Raw genomic sequence first — 14,787 nt, 5'->3', positions numbered from 1 at the left:
GGTAAGGGTTTGTCACTACAAGAGTTCAGCAAAGGTTAGGTTGTGCTGCCATATGAATTATTTTTTAAAAATTGGGGGTTTTCTAGGCTTTTTTAATTTCTGAGTTGTGGATAAGGGACTATGGACCAGTATATCCACACTAGAGAAAACCGTGCAGCCCTTTGAAAAAAATCAAATACACCTTTGTGCTAACACAGAATGACTGGTCACACCACACCGCTGGATGGAGAAAGCACGTAGCAGAAAGACTCAGAGGGAGCACTACATCGTGCACACACAGACTGGGGAGAGGCAAGGTAGAGACAACGCTCACTTGTCAAGTGCCCACAACCCCACCTCTCTCTGCCCACAACCCTTTGTAATGACTTCATCTCTGGCTAGGAAATGCTGTGGAAATACAGTTTAGGAGAATTGACTGTGATGTAGGAATATGTTTAAGTATGCATTTATTTCTATTATTTATGAGACAGAGAATGAGTTCACCTCTGCAAACTGCCTACATGGATGGGATGGCCAGTAACTAAAATGCCACATATAAATTGGGAGCTGAGAGAGTACACAAAGGAAATTTATTTAGGATACTAAATGAGGTGCCTCCACTAGGGCAAGGGACAAAAAAATATGAAAAATCTAGACCAGAGCCTCTACAGTAGTAGGCCTAAGACTTCCAGGTGGCCCTTCCCATATCAAAGGAGAGGACACAGGCTATGGGAGGTGAGTGCTCCCGCTAGGAACTCCTCCAGAAACACCCAGTTCTGGACTTCTTCCCTCACCTGCCTCGGGGCCCTTGTCCTGCCACTCATGGGAGGCTCCTTACTTCATCAACCACTGAGACAGCCAAGAGCCAGAGGAGAGGCTGTTCCCTCCCCCTTGCCCTGACTCCTTCCTAAAAATTTTCATTCTAAATGATTAAAACACACGCACGCGCGCGCACACACACACACACACACACACACACACACACACAAATTGGGGAGCAAGGAGGAAAATAAATTAGGGAAGAAATATTCTCCCTAGTCTCTAAATAGCCCTGGGAGATACTGCCTGCAGTGGATAAAAGTTAGGGAATTTTAATTAGGGGTCGGAAATTCAAATCTAATATAGTAATATTCCCTTTGCCTTTTATGTATTCAGCATTGACTGTATTTTCTTTTTCACAATAAGGATGTATTCCTAACTTCATGATTTAAAAAACCTCATATTTTAATTATAGGCGTAATAGAGAACAATATATGTAAAGTGCTGTTAAAATTCTCTATGAACCACTGCCCAGGAATGCATCACATATCAGCACTTGGCGTGGCACTTTAACAAACCTTATTCCACCTATGTGCTGTTTATTCAGTGTCCCGAGTCCCAGGCTCTGTCCTTGGCACTGGAGATACCCCAGTGAACAAGGCAGGTGTGAACCTTACCCACAAGAAGCAGGCAAACCACTGTGGAGACAGCCATTTAAACAAGTTATTGCACATTTAATGATTTGATTCCACTAGTGATTAGTGCTGTGAAGGAGTAGTGCAGGGTGACCAGTCGGGTCCCCCTAACAGTCTCTGACGTGGATCTCATCCTCAATTATGGATAAAGAGTTATCATTAGTATTTGTAACATTAAGGTATGGTAATTACAGTAATGTAAAATATCCTGAACAAATAATAATTATAATTATCACTATTACAATAATGCCTTATGAAATTATTTTATATCCACTGGTCAATGAGGAAAAGCATGGAACTAAATGAGGAAGAAAGTCTAAATGTGTGAGGGAGTATATGGATAATGACTGCCAAAGAATTTCAGTAGCAATGTTGTATTCCTTCACAGAGGAGAATTCCTCCATGCAGAGGCTTAGAGACCTTCCATAGAAGACATCCACCCCACCTCCAGAATAGCAAGATACTAACAGAAGGACAACCTGAAAACAAACATGAGGTTTGCATTTTCCCAAGTTATGTCCTGTATTTTCCAAGACAGATTTAATTTTGAACACTTGGTCCCTCTGTGCCTATAAACCACTAAAATCATCTAGAAACATCAATATTTTGATGTTTAAGCCACATCCAAGATTACCTCTTGAAACTAGAAGTAACACAAAGCACACTGTCAGATCAAGAACAATGCTTGTTTTGGAAAATACTGCCACTACACGCAAAAGGCAGTAAATGGTAAAAGATGAACATCTTCTATGAAGACCCATTGCTCTAAACTTGAAGCCCCATTACCAAGGCTTCAAAGTTGCCATAATAAGGCATTCTTCAATTCTTCAAAATGAGAGCCTGCGGAAATGGTACTTCCAGATGTAGAAACATGAGCAACCCATCGAAACAACATGTGATAAGTTATTTCTTGCTTATCTCCCTATGAGGGCTGGCAACTCTAATAACTCAACAAAGAGTCTCTGAACTCAATACTCGGTCTCTTTACCCAGTGAAGAAAAACTCCTAATAATTAGAATTCTAGGTCCATGGGTGTCTCCTGACAGCTCACAATGGAAAGGCTATCAGTTGATAATAAATCAGTTGATTTATTATACAAAATGAGAGCACCATAAGGAATCCAGAGTGGTGCTAATGAGACAGCCAACCTTTAGTGGGACCTTAACTTGCTTCACTTTAATTTTTACTGTCACAAAATTGTTATAAAAAATCATATTCTACTAAGGAGATGGCAAACCCATGACACCTGTGTTACCCTGGCCCCCTTCCCCACCACGGTAAGCCCTGCACTCTCTAGGACAGATTTGGCCTCCGAGAACAGCCTAACGGAGGATTCCAAGGAGCTACTCTCCATAAACGGACGTAAACACAAGAGTCAGAGTCATTTGCCAATCTTCATGTAGACTATCTTACTCGACACTCACAACGCTGTTTTCTATGACACCAATTGGATCCCAACAGACTTCAGCTGTCACCATTGTTAAGACCTATCTTTCATATTCCTGAGGAATATGAACGGAAGAAGAAGAAGAATTAGGCTAAAGTCACCATCGGGTCAGTTACACTGTTCACCTTCCTCAGTTTCCGTCAGTTGTACCATCAAGAGATAAGATCACCTTAGCCAGTCACTGACCTTGTGGAGCGCAGGAGCCAAGACTGGTACCAAGAATCCATTGTAAATATAATTGACAAGCTGATTGCGAATCAAGGGGTGAGCCACCTAAGAGAGAAACAGGCAGTCATGAAAAAGACAAAGAGTTTCATCTTTAGGTCTTCTTAAAATCACACATTTCTGTGAACATCCTAAATACAAAGAGGAAATTCAAATTCCGGCCATTTATTCCATGGTTAAGGAATAATTCAGACTTCAAGCCACCATGTAATTTTTTCAGATGGTTTACTCCAGTATAAACAGCTTGGACTTTCATATTTTAAAATCGGTAATTTTAAGTTTCAACTTAAAAAAAAAAGCAGATACTAAATAGACTGAATACGTATAGGGACTCATAAAATAAAATTAACAAATTGTAAAGTATCATTTTGCCCCATAACTTCATCTAATGTCCTAATCAATTTGTGCCTAATTAAAAACAAAAGTATAACTGTCACAGTGGACAATTCATTTATTTTGCTAGCGAAAAGAATTTGTGTTCAAGATGCATTTTCTACCAATCATTTATATTGAGGAGGAAGGCATTTAGAAAATCTTTTCATAAAAAAATAAGATTCTGTTCAAAAGGAGAAAACATTACCAAAAGTATCACACTTCCTATATTTCATTTTTAAACCATATTTAGCATGGATAAGTCTTTACCAATATCTTTTGTAATTTTTTCAGTAGTACCCCCAAACAAACAAACAAAAATCTTAAAAGTATATGGCCCTGATTTCAAAATATAGTATAAAATATACCATTTCTCTGCCTTTAACCATGCCTGTTAGCTTTACTTCTCTTTCTTAAAAAAAAATAATAATAAATTCAAATAATAAAGTGAAAAGCAATTTCTAGGGAAGTAAAGCTAGATCTTTAAATTACTGATAATCTCTCTCTGTGTGTACATTAGGGAAGGAACTAATAGTTTCATCTTTTTTATTTCCACATACTTCTGCAAGAAATGTTGATAGACTGTAATATTAAAGGGGAAAAAAACCTTAAGATATAATCCATTTATCTTATATATAAATAAAACTTCCTTTGACTTAGCAATAAAAATGAGATAGGAACTAAAGTAATTTACTTGCATTTTCTTCCAGAGGCTATTTCTTTATTTGGTAGATAAACAGATTATAACTAACATTTTTCACCTTATAATCAACATAAAGAAAATTTGATTTCTTCATAAATCCCATATGAAGGTAATATGTATGTTGTATAGAAATAAAACATTTTTTATGAAAAACCACTACATCCTTAAATATACACAAAATCTGATTTTTATTGAAAACAGTAACAAGAAATCTAAAGGCAAAAATCTAATCAAGAAGCCAAATATACTAGAGTTCAGTGGTTGCTTTTTTTCCCCGAAGCAGACCAATTTCAAAGCACAGATTTAATTTGTGCTGCTAAGAAGATGCTTAACTTCATCTAAATTCAATTGGGATAACAATATTCTTTATGTAGTATGCACCATTAAGCAAAATAAAGTGTTTTCCTTTGTATACTCCCAAGAAGACCTTGAAGTAAGAGTGGTATAATTTGGTGTACTTAGAAGCCTAAAAATATCTATTTAATGAGTCAAGCATTGAACTTATTTTTGATGGTTAAGTGGATAATCAAAACAAAATTAACACTTTTTATAAGGAGGAGAAAGAAAATCCACTCATTTTTTTCCTCAATTAAAACTTCCCCCAAACCTGTAAACTAACATTTTTTGTCATCCAAGGACATTCAATAGGCTTAAAAGAAAGCACCCATATTCCACAGACATTAACATTTGTCAAAGGAATGCTGATGAACTCTTGTCTTTTACAATTGTCTTTTACAATGCTCGGATTCTGAAGGGACCAGAACAAAGGGCTCCTTGGCGGCACTCCGGTAAGTACCTGGATGACGGCGTTGCAAAACTCCAGGGAGTTCATGAACTGGACGAGAGAGGGGAGCAGAAGCCAGTCGTCTTTGAGAAGGCAGTGCCATTCCTCACCCTTCTCTTCTAGCTTTGTGGGCAGGGAAGAGTAGAGACCACTGAGCCCGGTCGCAAGCACCTGCGTTCAGAAATACAATATAAGCCCTTTTCCAAAGTTCTTAGGCCGCAACCAGGGGATGCCGATGCCACTGGTCCAAAGACCACACTCTAAGCAGCAAGGCATTCAAATATTAAAAATATCAGCTAGCTGGGAAGGATTCAACAGGTGGGGACAGCAGGGCAAAACAGCTCCGGCGGAGGACACAGCAGCACCGGAGGGATCTGGCTCATACGCACATAGCTGATACGGCTTATGTGTCTCTTCTGTGCCAGGCATATGCTGGGCTAGGGCTGCGGGGAGTGAGGGACACACATGCAGAGATGAAGACAACATGATTCTGCCCCCAAGGCATTTGGGGGAGAGGCAGACCCATAAGCAATGCATGACGGTACACCACGCTGAGTGCAAATCCAGGGACGGCCAGGGAGGAAGCCCCGGGACCGAGGCAGCCCGCGACGGAAGAGCCCACAGGTAAGAACCATGAGCAGCTTTATAAGAAAGATGCCTACAGACTTGTTAAAGGTCATGACCAATACGCGCATGTTTACAGTCTAGAAATCTGGCACCTTAATCTGATCTCCACAAATTAGAGCCGCAAGCAGTGGGGGTCAGGGGTCAGATGTGACGATTACTGTTCAGAGGAAAGGTGGGTCTAAGCTGAAGCACCAGCGATAAGACAAGAGCAGAGGAAATAAAGTTGAGCATCACATGTGAGGTAGCTGTGAGGGCACTCTAGCGAGGCCTCCGACAGTCCAGTATGAATCCAAAGCTCGTGGGGTTTCCTTCCTCCATCAGTGCTAACATGAAACTTCCAGCGTTTGGGCTGAGTAAGTGAGGGTGAATGAGACCTCGAATCTGTCAGGTCATCCAGCTTGGTCCTTAAAAAAAGGGTGATGTCTTTAATAGAGATAGAAGTGTAGGAGAGAAACACACTTTTCACTGGGTACCTGTTGATTTTACCTTGCACGGTGTAAGACCAAGGAAAACAATGAACTTCACAGTACGAGAGCCTCCCAACTGGGAAGCAGCGCTAGCCAACAGCACCTCCGAGACCCCGACTGGCAGCCACGCTGATCGGGCAGGAGATGCTCAGAATGGATGCAAGGTAATTATCTATAAAGGGCATTGCTCCACGGTAAAGCCTGAGGTTATGAGAAACTCAAATCAGACTGAAACCCTCAAGGAAACATTCAATCCTGAGTTAGGCCCAGAAAAGAAAGGGTGACGTATTCACTGATCTCACAGTCTAATAAGAGATGAAGAGACCAATTACAATAGTGCGATAAATACTCAGAATATGTAATAGAAAAAATACGGTACTGTGGATATACAAAAAGCCCTTACCCCAGACCTGTGGGGTTGGGAGCAGGAAATGTTCTCAGAAGTGATGTCCAGAAGCTGCTGAAGAATAAACAGGAGTGAGCCCAAAAAATAATCTTGGAAGGAGGGCTGTTCCATGTGGAGGATGTACAAAAACTCCAAGAAAAGATGGCATCTTCCAGGAACTAAGAGAAGTGCCAGAGTATTGGAATGTAGGTGCAGAGGTGGAAAGCGCCAGACAGGGTAAGCAGGAGTCAGATCCTGCAGGGTTTTGTAGGCCAGGGAAAAGAGCTTGAGGGACGCCGCAATGGGGAGCACACTAGACAGAGGTGTGTATCTGATGATTAGCAGGCGAGGGATCTGGACTAAACGTGAAGATCCGGAGCCATTAATATGTAGATGGTACCTAAAGCCACAGAGACCAGAGAGAGGAGGGAAGGGAGGCTTGGACAAATGAGATAAAATAATCCAGTGTTTAGCATCAGAAACAGAAAGTCAGAAAGAGGGGCGCCTGGGTGACTCAGTCGTTAAGCGTCTGCCTTCAGCTCAGGTCATGATCCCAGGGTCCTGGGATCGAGCCCCACATTGGACTCCCTGCTCAGCGGGAAGCCTGCTTCTCCCTCTCTCACTCCCCCTGCTTGTGTTCCCTCTCTTGCTGTGTCTCTGTCAAATAAATAAATAAAATCTTTAAAAAATAAATTTAAAAAAAAAGAAAAAGAAAGTCAGAAAGAAATGTGGCAACAGGCAGTTGAACTTGGAAAAATTCTCTGCAAACTCATCGTTCCCTCTCCTATTCACTGGTCCTGTGTCCACAGCACCCTCTGTGTCCCTCTGTGGAGCAGTGGTCTTTCTTGCATTTATTAGTTTGTTGGCTGTCTTCTCCAGCTCACCTGGTCTGACTTGGTCATTCTAGTCCACACTGGAGGTGTGGATGACCGGTCCTGCCAGGTATGCTGAGTATCAGATGCTAGCAGGACTTGCCACGAGTAACACATCCAGCGCAACAACAGAGTACAGGCCTGGAGACTGAGAATCTGGAGGTGTTCGTGTAGAGAAACCGGCTGATGCCATGGGAGAGCGGTGGATGGGGGTGGGCCCAATATGGAATAGAAGCCCCCAGTGGACTATGAGGGGCCGTGAGAAAAACAGATAAACCATTTCAATACGGGAGAAATCCAAAGATTATCTGGATTTCAAACACACATTTCTGTGTTTGCTAGTGACCTTTATGCATGCATTCATTCACTCACTCGAAACAAACCTAACACCTCAGGCCAGATACTATGTTACAGTCCGGAAAATGAACAGTAAACAAGATGGTGCCCACTTAACTCTTTTTCAAAATCGGGGTATCTGTGGTCCCAAAGAAGAATGTCCCCTGTTTAAGGTATTTAACTCCTTGACAACATACCCAAACAAATCATTTTAATTCTAGTTTTGAATGTGACCCCAGTGAGTTGCTGGTTACAAATTTGGAGCCTCCGGCAAGAGAGGACACAGACTAAGAGTTCTCCTTGCAGGGAAATCTAATCTTGATGTCACATTTTAAAAATCAATTACATTTGCTAACTCACGCTAAATTAACCTCAGCACAAAGGCTTTAATTCCGCATACTCCCGATTCCTTAACCACTTTGAGGCTTTGAAGATGAATTCATAAAGACAGGCTTAATTTGTCTGACTAAAAAGCTGGGAATGACTATTTGGTATATCAATATAATTAAAGCAACATTAATTTTCAAATTACATACATCACTGACAGTAATTAAAAATAACACATACCTAATATTCTCTTTTTTAAAAGAGTATTCGGAAAAGGGCACAGCTGAGATGCAAGGGGAAGCCTGTCTATGCAGAAGGACAGCGCCGTGCGCAGCCGGACATGGAGTCCCGCCGCGTTCTTGCCTCCAGAAAGTGGAGCTAGAGGATGCCTGTGCTATTTTCTTCGGAACGGCAGACAAACAGGGAAGAAAAGCGTCTGCGGAACAAAGAGTGGGACATAGTTTAAAGAACAAGATTCCAAATCTTTTTTTTTTTTTTAAGGGAAGAGCTTCGTTGTTGTTTTTTTTTTTAAAGATTTTATTTATTTGACAGAGAGAGCACAAGCAGAGGGAGAAGCCGGCTCCCTGCTGAGCAAAGAGCCCAATGTGGGACTTGATTCCAGGACCCTGGGATCATGACCCGAGCCGAAGGCAAATGCTTAACCGACTGAGCCACCCAGGCGTCCCAAGATTCCAAATCTTGACTGCTAACTATTTATATCTTCCTTTCCAAGACTTTGCTCAGAGTTCAGATTCATTCACCCAATCCACAAACATTTCTAGAACACATGAGAACACTGGGGGCCAGGTACTATGTACAGCTGGTCCTGGGGACAGAGCAGAGAACAAGTCATAGCAGATGAGCTGGGGAAAACAGCCGCTAAACAAATAAAGACGACCGGAAATACCACTGCTCCACAGAGGGACACAGAGGGTGCTGTGGGCACAGGACAAGGGAAAAGGAGAGGCAACAACAGGTTTGTGGATCATTTTCCCAGCAGTTTAATGGCACGGTCTATTTATTTTTCAATTTTATTTTTAATTGAAAAATTTCAAAATAAAAGGACACTGAACATTTAGTTAAAAATAAAATGTCTATGGGGCACCTGGGTGGCTCAGTCGGTTAAACAGCTGCCTTCGGCTCAGGTCATGATCCCAGGGTCCTGGGATCGAGCCCCGCATCGGGCTCCCTGCTCGGCGGGAAGCCTGCTTCTCCCTCTCCCACTCCCCCTGCTTGTGTTCCCTCTCTCGCTGTGTCTCTGTCAAATAAATAAATCAAATCTTTTTAAAAAAAAAAAAGGAAAAGAAAAGAACGCATGTGCTGAGACGGGCCTCATGGCTTAGGCATGGCAGTGTTTCCACGGGACAGAGGAAAGAGGACATGCACAGAGGGCTGACCAATTCAGGGAAGGTCCATCTTTAACTTGAAACAGCTAATGGTACCTGGTTAATTTTAGCAAAAGAAAAAGATTTTCAGCAGATGGCTTTAGTCTGAAGCTAGCAGCAGAACAGCTGGTGGGGATTATTTGATGCAACTTGCCAAAATAAAAAAATCTCATAAATTTGGGGTGTGGGATATATAACTTTCTATCAGCAGCTGTGTACCTACAGGTTGCTTACTTCAATTTGCATTTCTTGATTCACATATAAGCTGCTTTCTACTTTTGCCAATATGTAACAAGTGACGAGGGCATAATCATCAATGTTTGGCCAAAAAAATCCAAAGTGATAGGGCCATATATAGTTGCCAATCATTTGTTGGCACTCAATTGTTCCCCAGAGTATTCTCAATCTCCTTTTCTTGGGAGAGCATGTCTTGACAGTAGAGGCAGCTGAACAAGCCCTTCCTATCAACTACAACCACAGAAGTTTCCAAAAGTGGTCCAGCTTCCTGAAAGAGTCATTACTCTTCCCAAAGCCTGATGCTAACACACTTTGACAACCACACTAATTAGAGAAAGCTTTTTGTCAATTGTGGTCCTTAGCTGGATAACTCAGAGTACGCTTTTATCTTCAACATAAAGAGTTCTTATTTTTTTTAATTATGTTGTCAGATGTAATTATAGAAAACTGGGTACAAATGAGATTATGGGATCTATCCTGAGGGGCAACTTATCACAACGAAGCTCTGTGTTCCATTCTAGCAAATAAGATCAGCTGGAGCTGTTGTTTTCCCTCCCATTTTAAAGAACTGTAGAGTGTTTTAAAACCTGTGTTTTTTGTTTGTTTGTTTTTAAGTAAGCTCCACACCCAGCATGGAAACCAAAGAGGAGGCTTGAACTCATGACCCTGAGATCAAGACCTGAGCTGAGATCAAGAGTCGGACGCTTAACTGACTGAGCCTCCCAGGTTCCCTAAAACATGTTTTTATAAAAGCAACAATTACTCAGTGAAATCTGCTTAAAACACACAATAAGTGGATATCCTAACATTGAAAACATGCTCCATTCTGCTCCTAATGTATTTAAACTTTGAAGTATGAAATACTACAAATGTATAAAACAAAATAGAAAAATCTTCCCAGAGATTTAACAGATTTTAATATTTTGCCATAATTTCTTTGAAGCACTCTATTTTTCCCCCAAAAAAGCACATTACAAATAGAGCTAAACGCTACTCCAATCCCACTGCCATCTCCTCTCCTTCCTTCATCCCCAAAAGTAACCACAATTTTGACCTCAGTGCATATTATTCCTGTGCTTGCTTTTGTAATTTTACTGTATACATACATATCTAAAAAACAGTATACACTAAGATTCTGTGAGTTAAAACTTTATGTAAATTTATCTAAATACTAACATATCGCATGAAACCTTTTGCTACTTTTTCTGTTCAACATGTTTTTAGATTATTGGTGTTCACACGTGTAGATGTAGTTGCATGCTAATACATGTGATTTATTCATTTTGAATCCTGAGTAGTATTCCATTGATACAGACTAGTCCAGTTCATTTATTTTTCCCTCAATATATTTCTATTTTGCTCTTCCTCAAATCACTATTCTACTGAATATCTTTTTGCATATATCCATGTGCCAGATTTCCCTAAAGCAGATATCTAGAAGTGAAGATGCAGGATCACATGGTATGCAAATATCCCATCTTATTAAATATTGCCATAGCTTTCCTAAGTTATCGCACCACTTTATATTCTCAAGAGTTCCTGTTTTTCCTCCCCCTTGACAACATTTGGTATTGTCAGATATCCAACAGTTAGCCACCCTGATGAGCATTACCTGGTGTCTCACTGCGGGTTCAATCTGCACTTCCCTGACGTTAGCGAAGATGAGCGTATTTTCTTATGTTTATTGGCTTTGGGTGTCTTCTGGGAATTGTCTGTTCATATCCTTTGCCCAGTTTTCTAATGGGTTGCTTCATTGTTTTCTTACTAATTGGTAGCATTACAAATATTTTTGTGTATTTTGGGTACCAACCGTTTGTAGTTATATGTCTTGCAAATATCTTCTCCCAATCTGTGTTTCTGTTGTTAATTCCAATCGTTTCGTTATGGTTCATGCGTTATAGGATGTCTTGATATTTTATTACCCATGTACAAAGTGGTGGTTACACAGATGGATCCTTGAGCCAGGCTGCCCAGGTTCAGATCCTGACTTTATATCTTACTAGCCATGTGGCCTTGTATAGATTTACTTAATGTCACTGTGCCTCAGTTTCTTTATCTATAAAAAGGATAGGACACTCATACCTACAGTTGTGAGGATGAGATGATTTAATACATGTAAAGCACTAAGAACAGTATTTGGCATAGAGTAAGTTCCCAACAAATATAATCATTATTCATGATTATCCGTTATTCCTGGTCTTTTACACATATTTATATAATTTTTAGCACTGATTTGTCATGTTTCATGAAGAACCCCATTGGGATTTTTATTTAAGTCACTTTAACACCTCACTAACTACACCCTACAATTGGAAAGGGGATGTGTTACCTTTACATGGAGAGATGCAGTGGTCATCACTTTAACCAATCAAGTGATCAAGTATAGCATCACCAAAGTGAGACAACCTAGCACATGCCTCTTGATATAACACAGTAAGAAGTGTACCACTTCACCTGTAAAGTACTCTTACAGACTTAACCTGAATTTAGTCAAGCATTTAGACCTAACCTCCAATTTGCAGGACATATGGGGGTTAGGGACAAGTAAAACTATATTAGAAACAAACCCAAAGTATGTGGGGCATTTGACAAAACAATGGCTGTTCTGTTAAAAAGTCAGTGTCAGCGAGGAAAAAAGTGGCAGGCTGTTATAGATCAATAGTGACTTAAGAGATCTGATGGTCAGAAATGTACCTTGTATTGGACTCCAGTTTGAAAAAAACTAATAAAAATCACCTGGAGCATAATTGAGAAACTAGAAATTAGATCACATTGTGGAATTATTGCATAATTTTCTGAGGTGTAATTATGGTACTGTGATTATGTAGAAGAGTGCTCCTGTCCACGGCCATACCACCCTGAACGCGCCCGATCCCGTCTGATCTCGGAAGCTAAGCAGGGTCGGGCCTGGTTAGTACCTGGATGGGAGGGTGCTCTTATTTGTAGAAGACACATATTAAAGTATTTGATGTTGGGACGCCTGGGTGGCTCAGTCGTTAAGCGTCTGCCTTCGGCTCAGGTCATGACCCCAGGGTCCTGGGATCGAGTCCCACATCGCACTCCCCGCTCCACGCGAAGCCTGCTTCTCCCTCTCTCACTCCCCCTGCTTGTATTCCCTCTCTCGCTGTGTCTCTCTCTGTCAAATAAATAAAATCTTTAAAAAATAAATAAATAAAAGTATTTGATGTCTACAACTTAATTCCAAATGTCTATATCGTCATTTCAAATGGTACAGCACAATTGAAAAGCATAAATGAGAAACACAAATAACAACAACTTTGGATGTAAGTGCTGTGTCTGGGGTGTTCATTTCAGTATTCTTCCAAGTTTTCTGTATTTTACTTTTCTTCATAATGAAAAGTTGTAAAACACAAATGGCATTAACTTTATGGACTGATCTGCAAGAAAGTGTCATCTACACAATACCTACAAACTAAATAGCTTTCCACTCATTTAGGTCTGCTTTTATGCCCTTCGGTAAAGTTTTATAATTTTCTCTATAAAGGCCTTTCATATATTTGTTAGATTTACTACTCAAGATACCTTAGAATTGTGTTGCTTTTGTAAATGGTATCTTTTTTTAATTGCCTTTTGCAGACTGATCAGAACCACCTGAATATTTTGATGATTTGTTTTGATACCTGTGTTCCTTTAACAGAACTACCCCAAACAATTCAAATAAGCCCTCTGTATAGCTGCTCCCTCACAGAACTATTTTTAGTAAGCTTCTGCCTCCACAGCATTGCTCATATCCAGCCCCTCCCTTCCATTCTCCTCCATATCACTCTTGTTTCTAGACCCTAATGTAACTCCCGACCTCCTCAGCATCTCCCAGTCTTGAGCAAACTCACCCATCGTACACGTTAGATTAAACTCCTAAAAGAATTCTGATTCTAGGGAAGCCTGGGTGGCTCAGTTGGTTGGGCGACTGCCTTCGGCTCGGGTCATGATCCTGGAGTCCCGGGATCGCATCCCACATTGGGCTTCCTGCTCAGCGGGGAGTCTGCTTCTCCCTCTGACCCTCTTTCCCTCTCGTGCTTTCTATCTCTCATTCTCTCTCTCTCTCAAATAAATAAATAAAATCTTAAAAAAAAAAAAAAAGAATTCTGATTCTAGGGACGCCTGGGTGGCTCAGTTGGTTAAGCGACTGCCTTCAGCTCAGGTCACGATCCTGCAGTCCCGGGATCGAGTCCCGCATCGGGCTCCCTGTTCAGCAGGGGGTCTGCTTCTCCCTCTGACCCTCCCCCCCACGTGCGCTCTCTCTCTCTCTCTCTCTCTCTCTCTCTCTCTCTCTCTCTCTCATTCTCTCTCTAATAAATAAATAAAATCTTTAAAAAAATAATTCTGATTCTACTGTGTTGTGACTCAACGTTTCTTCAAGAGTTCTCTGAAGTGGATCCAGCAAATGGGGTAGGCAGACTGATGCCCCCACCTACCCACGCACCCACACTGTCTGCTCCTAATCTGTGAACCTGTGAATATATTAGGGTACATGGCAAAGGGGAATTAAAGTTGCCTGTCAGCTGATCGTTAAATAAGGAGATTATCCTGGATCATCCAGGTAAACCCAGTGTAATCACAAGCGTCCTTAAAAGTGGAAGAGAGAGGCAGAAGAGCAGAGTCAGGGGACAGTCAGAGAGATGTCATACTGCTGACGGTGGAAGGGGAGGAAGGAGCCATGAGCCTAGGAATACGGGAGGCCTCTAGAAGCTGGAGAAGGGAAGGAAATGCACTCACCACGAGAGCCTCCAGAAAGGAGCACAGCCCTGCCGACATCTCGATTTTTTGCCCAGTGAGACCTGCTGGACTTCTAACCTACAGTAAGATAATACTGCTGTAAGATAATGAATCTGTCTTGTTTAAAGCCACCAGTTTCTGGTAATTTGTTACAGCAGAAATAGAAAAGCAATAAAGCAATGTACTCCCAAGATGCTTAGATTCAGAAGTCCCATTTTTACCTATGATATATTCTTTAAAAAGAGTCTGTAAGAAACTACACTGTGAAGGCAATAAGGAAGGGACATTTACTACACTGGCACACATGAAGGGAATCAGCACTTTCCTTCCGATCTGACTATCAATCTTTGTACAATTTCTAATTCTACTTGTCAGAACCCAGCAGAGACACATGGTACCCAGAATTTCTGAAGTTCTAGTCTTCAAAATTTTTACCCACTGTTTGCCCCA

The 14,787-nt window shown here is 41.1% G+C and overlaps 1 protein-coding gene across 1 annotated transcript in view; it reads right to left on the bottom strand.

Annotated features, from left to right (window-relative positions):
• The window catches only part of FHIP1A (FHF complex subunit HOOK interacting protein 1A), a 225,519-nt gene that overhangs the window by 52,808 nt on the left and 157,924 nt on the right, over positions 1 to 14,787 (bottom strand). Inside the window, exons 5-6 of the mRNA XM_025873991.2 lie at positions 4,977 to 5,135; positions 3,067 to 3,153 (exon numbers count right to left, since the gene is read on the bottom strand). Coding sequence (XP_025729776.1) covers positions 3,067 to 3,153; positions 4,977 to 5,135 — 246 coding nt within the window. The remainder of the gene's footprint in view (positions 1 to 3,066; positions 3,154 to 4,976; positions 5,136 to 14,787) is intronic.

Source organism: Callorhinus ursinus, unplaced genomic scaffold, assembly GCF_003265705.2.
Source record: "Callorhinus ursinus isolate GAN/ISIS: 27379988/994484 unplaced genomic scaffold, GSC_fseal_2.0 scaffold4, whole genome shotgun sequence".
Lineage (NCBI taxonomy): Eukaryota > Metazoa > Chordata > Mammalia > Carnivora > Otariidae > Callorhinus > Callorhinus ursinus.
The sequence above is the reverse complement of the archived record's forward strand: the minus strand, read 5'-3'. Positions and strand labels throughout refer to the sequence as shown.